Source organism: Denticeps clupeoides, chromosome 17 (genome assembly GCF_900700375.1).
Source record: "Denticeps clupeoides chromosome 17, fDenClu1.1, whole genome shotgun sequence".
NCBI lineage: Eukaryota > Metazoa > Chordata > Actinopteri > Clupeiformes > Denticipitidae > Denticeps > Denticeps clupeoides.
The window spans coordinates 7928762-7942519 of record NC_041723.1 but is presented as its reverse complement, the minus strand read 5'-3'; the positions used below and the strand labels follow the sequence as shown (position 1 = coordinate 7942519).

General features: G+C 45.8%; 1 protein-coding gene across 12 annotated transcripts in view; it reads left to right on the top strand.

Moving 5' to 3' along the window:
* brsk2a (BR serine/threonine kinase 2a) overlaps window positions 1–13758 on the top strand; it is a 102554-nt gene that overhangs the window by 78763 nt on the left and 10033 nt on the right. For 4 of the 12 annotated variants that reach the window (XM_028957716.1, XM_028957718.1, XM_028957721.1 and 1 more), the window contains exons 9-17: window positions 1581–1612; window positions 2476–2640; window positions 4206–4303; window positions 5004–5154; window positions 5797–5862; window positions 9216–9276; window positions 10956–11640; window positions 11966–12014; window positions 13554–13677. In XM_028957716.1, the coding sequence (XP_028813549.1) occupies window positions 1581–1612; window positions 2476–2640; window positions 4206–4303; window positions 5004–5154; window positions 5797–5862; window positions 9216–9276; window positions 10956–11640; window positions 11966–12014; window positions 13554–13677 (1431 nt within the window). The other 8 variants (XM_028957727.1, XM_028957726.1, XM_028957722.1 and 5 more) reach the window with 7 other exon arrangements.

Here is a 13758-nt window from a genome sequence, read left to right as displayed (position 1 = left end):
ATGAGATCAAACCGGTGCCATTAATACAGGTAATGAGTTCGGGACAGAGGAACCTTTTACAGAAGAAGATATAGGTCTGTGAAAGTCAGAAATCTTGCTTGTTTGTTAGTGACTAAATACTAATTTTCCACCTTAATTTGCAAATAAATTCTTTAAAAATCAGGGGATGTGATGCTCTGGATTTTTATTTCTCATTTTGTCTCTCGAAGTTGAGATATACCTAAAATGAAAATTACAGGCCTCTCTCATCTTTTTAAGTGGTAGAACTTGCACAATTGGTGGCCCACTGTATGTGTGTTCGTTGTGCAAACAGAAGAAACATGATGATTTTTCATAAATATGTTTAGAATTTGACCTCTTTATTTGTATTTATGCAAATTTGTGACAGGACGGCTTCGGCTTCTCCTCTCAGTACTCTTCATCAGTGCGCTCGGTCCTCCCGCTTCAGACGGAAGATTGATTGCCTCTGTCTTCGTCTTGATTACATTTTCATTCCCTCTGCCGTTAATTTCCCCGGCTGACTTTGCCAGGGTCACAGACGTGGGATATCCAGTTCCGCGGTTCAGACAGCCGCAAATGTCCATTCATCACCTAATGCTAATCGCTAGCACCGGAACGCAGGGAGAGATACATCAAAGACAAACGTCATGTACAGATGGGTAACATATTACAGGCAAAACCAACAAAACCAAGCGTCTTGGTGACTCCTAGTGGCTCCTTTGGGAGTCTTCTTTCAGTAGACGTTCCCTTATTTAGTATGCTAGTGGTGGTGGAGATGTTCCGGAATCTTCCATAGGTGTTCGTTTGGATTGAGATGTGAAAGTCATATATCATTTTCACACACATCAACCATTCAATTAAGCTCTTCGCCTATGGTTGGGTGCATCATCATACTAGACTAAATATTTTACCGTAGCATAAGGGTGATATGAAAACTCAGTTTCTGTTGATTTTATGGTTTCCCTTCCCACTGAGGAGAGAAGTGGGTCCAAACCCTGTCTCAACAACCCCCCAATACACAATATTCATTTATGTCTGCACAAATATACTACATACTGTAAGAGCATGTGTATACAGAGTCAATACAGATCAACATCATTTGTGACTGTGTACTCAAACAAACAATACAGTATATACTTCACTTTCTGTACTTACATTTATAGCATTTGGCATACGGTCTTATCCAGAGCAACTTATATACGTGCTTTAAATATCCTTCATTGAAATTCCTCGTTTGGTTCACTAGGACCTAATCTGTAGATACTGTTCGCATAAAACTCAGAACCCAACCATTTTTTTATATATTTAATATACAAATAATAAAATGTAGGTAAGAGCTCTTTTAGTCCAGGAGATTTTTACAACCAGATTTTTTTTTTTTTCATTTTTGAAGTCTAATTTCTGTGTTCTGTTCCAGCGTTCTGAAGCTTATCGTGTAATTAAAAACCGGTTGAATGACATAGTAATGTTTTGAATTCTCACTAGAGAGTTTTGACAGATATTTTTTCTGCGATTCTGTACTGTACTTATTAATGTCTTGTATGTTGTGTGACCTTCTTCTCTCTCTCTTTCTCTTACAGTTAGAGCAGATCCAGAAGCACACTTGGTACATGTGAGTACACACTAACACACAAAATCCTGTGTGTCGGTGACCAGTGGGGTCACCTGTCATGTAGAATAAACGACCCATGCTGAAGAGGCTGCCGTGTGGGGTTGTAAGGGTTAGACTGACTCTTCTGGGAGGGGTCATTTGGTCTGCTTGCAATGAAAATCCTGAATATTGGGTCAAACCTGTACATGTGTGTTTTGTGTTGTGGTGGGGTGAGGAGTTTGACTGTCAGGGTGTGTGTGTGGTGTTTAAAGACCCATGCCGTGTATGTGTGGGCACGGTGTGTATGTTACATGTGAATCTGCATGTATGTGTGGTGGGGGAGTAAGCACTGGGCTAAGTATAGTGATTGTATTTATAGAAAGTGTGTAAGGATGTGTGTGTGAGTGTGTGTGGTGGGGGAAGCTTCTGCCGTGATGCTGCTGCTCTGATGAATGGTGCGGCCTCGGCACGTCGGCAACAAGGACAGAGATCCGGCAGCCCAGCGGGGAGAGCTGTCTGCTCAAATGCCAGTCGTTTGGCTTCCTCGAAAGAGCTGTGGCCGACATGCCAGCCAGCCCATTTCCCCATCCTTCCGTTGCCATGGGGTCTCTCACACACACATACACACACAGTCATAACCCCCAGTCCCCAAAGCACCTGAGCCATTAGGCAGAATGCGGTCTGAACTGGGTCCCATGTACGCTGGGCATCGTGTACAACAGATGGCTCCAGTGAATAGAATGACTGAGAAGGAAGAAATAGCTCCTCCACCATCATCTCCAAGACATAACAGGTCACACTCCATCCATGTTACACTGCTGCAGGCTGAGGGGAGGTGGCACAGGAGACCTAACAGGCGCCCGACACTTCTGTTCTCTCCACAGTGGGGGCAAGAATGAGCCAGAGCCGGAGCAGCCTGTCCCCAGGAAGGTGGCCATCCGCACACTGCCCTCGGCCGAGGACATCGATCCTGACGTCCTGGAGAGCATGCACTCGCTGGGCTGCTTTAGGGACAAGAACAAGCTCATGAAGGACCTGCTCTCAGAGGAGTGAGTAACAATCTGAGGACGAGCCTGGGAATGGGGGTCAAAGGTGGGGTGGGGCTCAGAAACAGGGTGGATGTCAGAAATTTCAAATTCAACCTGGCAACACTGAGATATAAAACAGTTGGCATATGCAGACAAGCAGCCAGACATAAACATTCAAACAAATACTGTACCCATCAACACTTTTATATGAATACAAATACAAACAAATTTGCTGCATCAAAAGACATATAGAAATTTACATGATTTGGAGTAATGAGGGGAAAAGGGACTGAAGTCTACTGGAATTTTCAGTCCCATGTTTAACTTCACGTGAACATTTTCTGTCTTTATAAATGAAATAAACGTCTCACCAGTGATGCGTAAGAGGGGTGGGAGGGGGAGGATAGGACAGGAGGGAAGAAAGGGAAGACAGAGCTCGGAATATGGAAAATGTGCAGGAGGAGTGAGGGGAAGGATAAGATGCAAAGATAAGAACAGATAGAAGAACTGGAGAAATGAGAAAAAGGGCGAACATACAGGCGAGAGAGAGATGAGTGGAAGGATTGGAGATGATGTAAGGCAGCGTTTTCTCTCCTATCTTTCCTTTAAGTTTCACATCGTATGAAAAGCGGCGAGTCTGTCAGCTGCTGTTTCAGAGGCCGTACATCAAGCTCGCCATTTTTTCTCTGCTAAACTGGCCACCGCCGCCTGTTTCCCCAGACTCAGTGCCGCTTATAATTCCTTCCTGCAACTCCTGTCCTCTGTGTTATTGTTTCTATATCGAGCCATGCATATATGGACCCTGGAGCCCTACACACGAACGTTCCTTAGTGGCCTTGGGAAGCCCTGCATTGGTGTTCCTCTGTGGGGTTCCATCCATCATCCAAAAAGTAGCACAATTACCATCAGGCATTTTATCTGTGAGGTGCATAGCTGTGCATGATGAATGGCCTCTGATTTCCCTTCTAAAGTGCTGGCGTGTGATGTTCGTCTCCAGCCTCCCTGTCTCTCTGGCCGTTAATACGGCAAAGAGGAGCCGTGTAACTCCCTCTCTCTCGTAGACTCCAGCTTTTCTAGCTGAAGTAGCAGGACTAATCCGCCGCTCCCTGACTCGACTCTTTCCGACTGCGGATGTCATCCGATTTGGGTTCATTTCGTATGGAATAGTCACGCAATGTAACCCTGAGCCCTCGTGTGTTGGCTCAATTTCCCGACTGTCGTGGATGTTTCTTTTTCTTGCAGTAGCCTGGTGTTTCATGTTCGCTTTGTGGTTGGCTGTGAGGCACTCTGAGTTGCTCGAACTGGGATCTTGTTTTTCGAATTAACGTTCTCAATCATTTTTTCCTGTTTTACTGGGGAACTAAAGTGACAAGCATCTGCTGATGGAATTATGTTGCTAAGCAACAGTGCCAACTGCTGGATGAGTCCATCGATGGAACTGTGTCTCACTGCCAAAAGGAAATACCAAATTTTTTGCCACTGTTTTGCCACAGCAGTCGTTCAGTCACTGTGTAATTCCAACCGTGATGATAAGTCCTCATTAATTCATTCGTGTATTGTGGCATCCTTCTTCTTTGCTGCTGTAGCGATAATCAGGAGAAGATGATCTACTTCCTGCTCCTGGACCGCAAGGAGCGGTATCCCAGCCAAGAGGACCAGAACCTTCCTCCCCGCAATGAGATAGGTGAGAGTCACCTGGACATGTATTTGGATGAAGTATGTGCCACAACAGTGGCGCTTTCGTTCGGTAGCTGTGCAGTCTGGTGTTTTTTCCAATGGTGGTCTGCTCACACACTATAAGGTGAATGTCCAATATCTACCCTAAGTGTCTTAAATGACCATTTAAGTAGGAAAGACAAATTGATGAGGAAATCAACTCAGTCAAATACACAAATGGCAGACGTTAGAGCCCACTGACCAATTATCGGTCTGCTGGAGCAGGAAGTAAACTCCGAGATCAATTAAATCATTTAAATGGGCCGAGCAGGGCAGCTTTCTGCCCCACTGACCTACACTGACAACCTGCCCAATGAAGTTGATCTCAGCACCTCTCAGCACGCTTGATACAAACTGGGGTGACTGGGGAATGTTTAGGGGAACTATTTAACAACTAGCGTCACCCAGTCTGTTCATTCAGCACCAACAACTTTGTATATACAGTACACAATGATAATACTTGTAAAAAAACATAAACCCTTTTGCCAAAAACTAAATATATGCGTACAAATAAATTAAAATTGATCAATTTTGTATGAAATGAAAGGGTGAAGATAGGGTGTTTTGTTTTGTTTAATTGGTTTGACTTCTGCTGCTGTTTAATTGGCTGTGCTGCAATAAAGAAGCTGTTTTGAATATCAAATCTCTACTTTTAACCCCGCCCACAGACCCACCCAGGAAGCGCGTGGACTCGCCCATGCTGAACAGGCATGGCAAGCGGCGGCCAGAGCGCAAGTCCATGGAGGTGCTGAGCGTGACGGACGGAGGGTCGCCCGTACCAGCAAGGAGGGCCATCGACATGACGCAGCACGGACAGAGGTGGGGATCAAGCACCGTACAAGCCTTTTCAACCCCTTCTGCTTCACCCAGTGCTCCACTGGTTCCATTAACGTGCGTCCTTGTATGTGGCACTATATCCCATTATGACTTTCTGAGGGAGGCTAGCCATTTCATTTATTCTTCGGTCCTTCTGTGGTTAAACTACTACAGACGGCAGGCTGTTTTTAATGAGTTTATGAGAGGGAACGGATGTCACTGCCTTGCTGTAGATGCTAATCAGTTTTCAGATGCAATCAGTGTACTGTCTCGACTGTCTAGTGTTTGTTCATGCATGCATGGCCGTTCTTTAGAGCTTGTGAAGGCAGCTGCATCCTACATGGCTGCTGCAGCGCGAAGAGCACACCCCCAATGTCACCGCATTACGTTTTTCTCATCAGGAGAGCCACATCTTTGATTAGTTTAAAAACCTCCCCGCAGCCAAATCCCCCCCACCTCACTTTTGGAAAGTCTTGATGTCAAAACTAATTTCAGGCCCTTCGGAGGGCGGCCGCACACTGAGGGAGATGGAGAGGAGATTGAGATTGGCGGTTGCGCTCTCTGCTTTGTTCTCCATCAGCAGGTGGCAGTGCAGTTGACCACATGTAGCGATTGACTTTCTGTTCACTTTGTCTCCTGTTGTAGTAAATCAGTGTTCAGTAAGAGCTTGGATATCTCAGAGGCCCATCCCAAAAGCAGCAAAGAAGAAAGGTACTCGTTTCTCTTGTCCTGCAAAACTTCTCTGATGCATCTCATCGTGCAAAGGTGCCGGGTTGCTTTTCAAAATGCATTCCTCACGGAAGGCCAGCTTTCATATGAGGTGGCGTCTTTTACTTTTATTGCACCAAAAAAGGGATTTTGGACATTTATTGCTTTTATTATTATTCATTTACCATCTATTCATCATTACCTCTCTATTCATCATAGAGAGACAATAAATAATTTTCCTCAGTTTGATTATTCTTTCCCAACATTCAGTGATCACAGTTACATCATCGTAGAGCCCAGTTGGTCCCCTGCAGTCAATATCCCAGCTCATTTCAGAAACCCAATTTCATCATGCATTTCATTTTCACTCAAATGTCACGACGTATTTGATGGGAGCATTTCTTTCTGAGAGCCGACATCCACGGGCTGCGCTTGACCCCTTGATTGATCCGCCAGCCAAATTAACTTTATTTTAATGCAGTTTTATTGATAATAAGAACTTGTAATTGAGTTAACAGAGGGTGGTGGCACTCTGGGAGGAGGGGCGAGTGCTTTCCAATTAGATCGCAATTTATGGTATAATCTCCAGTGCATTAAAAGAAGAAACAACCCAACGAAACACCGACTAAAATCATTAATATCAATTTATGCTCTTTCGATTAAAGCACGCTTGTCACCCGAGGACTAGTGTTCATGATACAAAGCGATTCTGTGCCTCCATTCATGCATGGCCGTGCTGCTCATCAGCAATTACAACCAGACATTTTCCATACGCGGTGGCTGGGTCCAATCCATGTCCTCTGTACTTCACACCGGTCACCTTCACTTCACTCTGCATGCACTAAATGTGAAAGCGTGTTTCCAGCCTCGCCGCAGAGTGTGATATGAATGAGGAAAAGCATCCCTGCATCTCTGCACAGTAGCTGATATAGTGCCTGTAATTTATTTGACCTCCCCTCGTACCTGATGTAGCATCTTTCTGTTTCTGTGCGTGTCTTGTTTCTAGCCTCAGGACTATTAAGATAATGTAGGCATTAGATGTAGTCTTTCTTTCTCTCTCTCTCTCTCTCTCTCTCTCTCTCTCTCTGTGTGTGTGTGTTTTGTAGATTTTATTTCTGGGTGGATGGGATATTTGTTCTGTTTTTGTGAGTTTGACCATCAAACCTAGTGTATAAATTATTTCCCTGTGGCCCATGTTACCATGCCATTTTTTACTGCCTTTACAAATCTGTGTGTGTGTGTGTGTGTGTGTGTGTGTGTGAGTGTGTGTGTGTCTGTGAGCCTGTTATCTTACTCCCACAGAAAACTTTTTTTCCAGACTTGGAGGCCCGGAGAACTTGAGATCAGAGTGTGTCAAAAAATAAAACGCACTTTGAAATATATTTTGTGCCAAGTCAGATCTCTGCTGACATATGATGGAAGGACTGTGATTTGTGCAGCTGAAAGGCGTGTGCGAATACATATATGTGTGATTGAATGTCCAGTGATGTTTGATCCCTATGACAGTCAGACATATGGCTTGTCTGATAACTAACTGCATGCATGTCAGGAGTAGGTTTTCCTTATGATTAATTATACATCAATATATGTATATTATTTTTGTAGCATGTTAATCGTACATTTAAATCTGGCAGGCAGAATGTAAGCGTCTAATGGTTTTAAACGTGAGTAGGGGGGAAGCAATGAATGCTATTCACATGAGGTGAAACAGTTTAAAAACATGAATAGATTGTGTTTCTGTTCATTGCTGTCCGTTTCAGAGGAATTATTAAGGATACATGCATAGCGGTTAAATGCCTAATCACTCACATTAAGTATGCATCAGTGCCACTAATTTCCCAAATCAGTGTAAACAGCACCTTGACATTTATTTGTTCTGCTGGCAGGAATAAAGATGGAATTGCCCACATCTTCATTTAGTGGCCGGCGCTGGTCATCTCGGTTATGTGATGGAGTCTGGTTCCCTCCCCTTGTCTCCAACTTGCCCTGATGTCACCCCTTTAATCCATTTTCAGTATTTTTCATGTGCCTCCAAATGAAAAAAAAAACCACATAGCTCTATTAATCCACTTCAAATGCCACAGCATGCAGGCACCAGTTCAAGTTGTGGAGACCAGTGCTGCACCACCCACACGAGGACCATTAAGAGAAAGGTTGTTGATCCTGCAGTCGCCATAAGCAACAAACACCACGCTGGCTGGAGCTTTCTTTTGACATGAGACAGATGCAGCGCTGATGTCGGGGGCAGACGGGGGCGTTGGGACACGAGGAAATTATGACTACGGCCTTCAGCTATTTGCTGCATTAATATTTACAATATGTTAATAACGCTTGGTGTCCAGCCACGGTACACGGTATCGCTGAAGACGTGATGTGTGTTTTTAGCTCTCCTCCGCCCGGTTTGAAAATCAGCATAGCTGGCAACATCTTCTCACCACCCACTCACTGCCACACATAGACACAGACATCGAGGACGTGGGTGGTGCTGTGCCCTAATGGCTCCTGTGAGCTGTTTAAATCTAGCTGTTCTTATCCTCTCCTCTTTTATTCTGTTCTGTTCTGTTCTGTTCTGTTCTGTTCTATTGTGTTTTCACACTGATGGGGATGGAACGACCACAATCTTGTTGCACTATTGTGCTAAATATCTTTAAACTTTTATTTTCTTCTCTTCTCGTCTCTTCTCGTCTCTTCTCGTCTCTTCTCGTCTCGTCTCTTCTCTTCTCTTTGATTCTCCTCTCTTGACTGCTGAAGCACAGAGACTCTGGGGGGCTGCTTGTCCAGTCCTGTGGGGGTCTAGATGGAAGTCTGAGGTCTCAGTGGGATCTCTGGAGGAGCCTGGATCACATTCCTGCTTTCTGTGATCGGCCTGGCTGCTCAAAGAGTGCCACACTACACTATCCCAGCATCCCCTGCTCGGCCAGAGTAAATTGTGTTTCTCTGAAATGGGTGGGGGGAGCAGGGGAACGATGCTGAAGAAAGCAGGCGGTTCCTGTTTAGAAATCGAACAGCTGTGCTCTGTGCACGGACAGGAATCCCGCTTGATGGAAACAGGATGTTGATTGATTGTGTGGGTCGTTGTTGGACCGAATCGACTTGTTTGGTTGGTTTCAACATCTGTCGTTCAGACGAAAAACAAAGGCACGCCATTGTTACCGGTTCAATTTCCTGAGCGGAACTGTTCACTGGCGCGCAGTGCAGACATGGAAGGTTTTTCATCATCGGCACTTCGTTTGCCAGGATATCTGACTTATTTCTTGTTTTTTATTAAACATGCCAAAGCGCCGTGGACCCTCCTGAGTAGACTCCCTGACACGTTGCCTAACGCTGCCTGTTTCTGTCCCCCCGTCTCCTCACAGATCTCGGTCCATCAGCGGCGCGTCCTCCGGCCTGTCCACCAGCCCCCTCAGCAGTCCACGGGTAAGTGTCCCCTTCTCCCTTTCTCCCCGCACTGTCTTCGGCCTTGTCCTCTCAGGCATCCACCGCTGCCATTGCATCATACCTGCTCCTCGTGTCGACAGCATGTGCTGCACCCAGAGATCCCATGTCACAGGCCGCTCCCATGACATCTGCTAATCACCTTACTGGCTGGAATTAGGGTTTTTAGGCTATGGAACTTCAGGTGGATTAGTGACTAGTGAGTGAGCGGAATAACCCCTTCCGGATCGGATCATGACAATTAGGTTCCACTGATTGTTAGGGTCTCCAGGGACCATTCCGGGGGAGCAGAGAATAAGGCAGTTGGGTTTTTTTTTTTAAATGTTATAAAATAGAATTTTTTTTCCTGCAGTTGGACTTTTACAAATAGAGGCAGGATAAGAAGATTCTGTGAAAGCTGATGCAGCGCTGGGACGCTTCGCTCGCAGACACAGCCCGTTACTAGTGGGCAGAAGCAGGGAGGAGGGACTTCAAAGTTTTTTGTCCCAATTTCATCCTAGTAAGCTATCCGCCATTATCCCGCCCTGTCCTCAGCAGTCGTGGCCGCGGAAATCCAGCATGGGGACCCGTTCGGCAAATCCGTCTTTTCTGATTTATCTCGGCAGCTTGTAGAAAACTTTTTTTTTTGACACAGATGACTTGTTTTGAGCTGTTGCGCAGATTACCGAAGGCCCAATGCTGGAGCCTCTCACGACACGCAGCCCGAGTTGATTTAAAAGTTAAATTGATTTCTAAAATCCACTGTGAACCTCAGATTCTTGTTTCATCAAATTTTCCAAATATAGAAAGATAAATGGAAAGTTTTTGCTAAGAATGATAAGAATTGATGTTGCAGTGAATGTGCGCATGTCAGAAAGCAAGGCAGCTTCACAAAATAAATGTTTTATTCAGAATGCAAGTCTGGGCTTTTTCACAAAATATACGTATCCATCTAACCTTCATGAATGAACTGGAATGAACACATCCACAGCAGCGTGTTAGGCCAGAGAAGATCGTAATGCTGTGTAGCCGACTGCTCTAGCTCATTTACCCCTGACCCGTTTTTCTGCAGCGAGGAGAAAAGTGCGGCTAAAAATACAAGTTTGAATGAGATCAAAACCTTGGGAGTGGCCTGAAGCCGTGTAGGAGATCAGAGATCAGCACACACGCTTCAGACATTCAAGATTGACAGTTAAGGGGACACGCAAGGTGACAGTCACGTATCTTCGCTTCCATCATGGCTGTGGCCCCTGCTCACAGGCCCCCGCTTGTGCTTCACGGTGAAGGGACGCCTTTGGTTGCCGTTCTGCTTGGTTGAATATTTGGGATTATGGCAGTTTTGTTTCGTGCTTTTATTCACGGCCTTGCCGCCTTGTCTCCTGGCTGTTTGATTGGGCTGTTTAGGCTAACTGCATGTTTTCTTTTTCTTTGTCCCTTCTGCATCGGCGCTGCTCCTCATGGTTTGTTTTCCATTTTTTGACACTCACCTCCTTTTCCCAACCTCGTCCCCGGTCTGTGTGCTTGTGTTTCCTTTTCCGGATGCTCTGGTTTTTTTTTTTCTTCTCTTGTGTACTTCTTCTTTTTTCTTTCTGTATCTCTGTCTCTCTCTCTCTCTTCCTGTCTTGGCTCTGTACTTTTCTTTCGATTGTCGTGTGGTGCATGCCCCCCACTGCCCCCCTCAGCCTGTCAGGAAGTTTTGCGTCCCCCCCCAGTCAGCCGACCTCTCCCAGTCCCTCAACTGCAGCCCTGTCGGGTCCCCGGTTGAACCTCAGCCCAACCGGACGGGCGTTCAGACCCCCAATTCCCTTCATCCCAACAGCGACCCCCTCCTGTCTCAGCCAAAGACCCACACCCTCCCAGCTAAGCCTAAGGTCGCCGACAAGCCCTTACAAGCCACCAAATCTAACCCCCTTCCCTCTACAGCAGCTGAGCTGCCCTCATCAGCCAAATCGGAGCCGTCCACGCCATGCCAGCCACCGCCCCCTTGTATACTTGGTACCCCGCAGGTGCGGCGGCCGTCCCCCGTACTACTTAGCCCCCAACTCTCAGTGCCCTTTTCACCAGTGGTCCCCCTGTCCCCCATCCGGCTGCACCACTTCCACCCTGTGCCGGGCTCTGACCACAGCACCAAATCTATCCCCATCATACAGGTGACTCCCCACCCTTCCCCTCGGGGCAGCCCTCTCCCCACCCCCAAAGGGACCCCTGTGCATACACCCAAGGAGAGCCCCGCGGGCACACCCTCCCCGACCCCACCGCCCAGCCCCTCCATTGGTGGGATGCCCTGGAGGACACGCCTCAACTCCATCAAGAACAGCTTCCTGGGATCGCCCCGCTTCCACCGCAGGAAACTGCAAGGTATCGTGGGTAGGGGATCTCCTCCTGCGATCTCCACCATCTGCGGCCGCGGTAGAGATAATGAGTAAACTGCTGCCTCTGCACCCGCAGCCTTGTGTGTGTTAATACCAGCCCTGCGCTGCACTAAAAGTGACACCCTGCCTGCCATAAACACTGCACCTTTGCTACTAACTTTTTGAGAGAGAGGCTCAAGAGAAATCTCCATGTTAGTTTCAGACACACTGACGAGTCACTGTTGAGGTCAGCTACTAGCTTAAACGATCAATATATGTGTTACGAAATTAGATTTGCTTCAATAGATGAATGACACTTTGCAATGCTTTACTCTGACCAGTACCAACACAAGAGGAGATGTCCAGCCTCACACCCGAGTCTTCCCCAGAGTGAGTAGCAGCGCTGCCCAGGGTCAAACCTGCAGACGTAATGCATGTTATATTTTCCGCCCTGCTGAAAAACCAGGGCCATCGTTTGTCTATTTTCCGCCAACGGTTTTCTGTTAATTGGTCTTTTGCATGATATGAGCATGCACCAGCAATTCACTTGTTATAATGAGATTTTGTCGCTATGAATATTTTACAAGTTTAGTTCCACTCAACTTCACGGACTTGTTTGGGTGCCACAGCGTAACGTCACCGCCTCTCGGTGGGGTGGAGCTGGCCCGTGGCTAATGACCAGCTCTGTAGCCTCTATAACGCTGAACCACACAGTCATCTGGGCTTCGTCTCGTAAGATAATAAGATAATTAAAGAAATGCTTTCACTTTCAATTGGAACATAAGATGGCCAACAGCATTGTTCCTAAGTACATACTATGAGAACTATGAGATTACACAGGTCAGGTTGTTTATGCAAAACTATACATTATCACACATGAACTGCTGTTGGCCAAAGGCAGTTCCCTCATTCCCTTGGTTTTGTACAACACTAACTAATGATTTTTGTGCAACACCACAATGTTAACGTTGATATAATTAGCATGTCATTGTTTTCAGCACAAAAAAGGGCATTTTTGCATGATAACGTATATTTAATGGTACGATGTTGCACTTCACAAGTCCACTTGGATTCCCCCCCCATAATATGCTGGTATAGTAAATTTTTATAAATGTTAGTACCTTTGTATAATTTTATTGCATCCCTACACGCCATTGATTTGATGATATTAGAACGTGATTTTTAGCACAGCAGAATTAAAACGGCTAAACAGTGAAGCAGATGTTCTCACAAAATCTCTCTCAATACCTGGAGTGAAAAAGCATCTGGCACAATGCATTCTGCAGTTGGGCTCCTCCATCTTCCCAGCATCCCTTGTTTTTCTCTCCTCTGCTGCGAAGAGCTCAATCATGACTGTCTTGACTGCAGGCCTGCACTCTCTGCTCGCCCTGCTCGGAGCAGCACAGAAGGCAAAAAGCCCATCATGCCAGGCGATGCCTCATTTACCGGAGGACTTTCAGCCCACTCTGTTTTTTTTTTCTTTTTCATTTTCTGCCCTTCAACACCAGCTGGATTTAAATCCATCTTTTTCCAACCCCCTTCACATTACTCTGAAGAACTGATTATTGTAAATGTAAAATTTCTATTGATTTGCACCTTTGACATGACATTTTCAGACGTCAGACTAAAATAGATCCATGCATTTACTAGTGAAGTAACCAGAGTGAACAGACCTTTCATTTTCCACAGCGTCTTATCATTACAACTAATGTCCTGGCTTCACATTTTCGAGTCATTTCGACTTCAGAAGTGGAAAGATCAGGTCGTAATGCAGTGGTTTATTTGGATTTGAACTCAACCCTGTGTCTCCACAGTGTAGGCATTTCCGTTGCTCGTGATGTATTTCACTTATTTCTGTTCAAATAAATAATGTCAATGGAGTTTAGTTTGTTGATGTATTGGCAATAAACTGTTAATTTTCCATTGCAGACTTGCCAAAAAATCCTGGTTTGGTAATTTTATCAACCTGGAGAAAGAGGAGCAGATCTTCGTGGTTATTAAGGACAAGCCCTTGAGTTCCATAAAAGCGGACATTGTCCATGCCTTTCTTTCAGTAAGGACCACCCTATTGCTTGCATGCACACACATAGCACACAACACACACACACACACACACACACACACACTGCAGCTG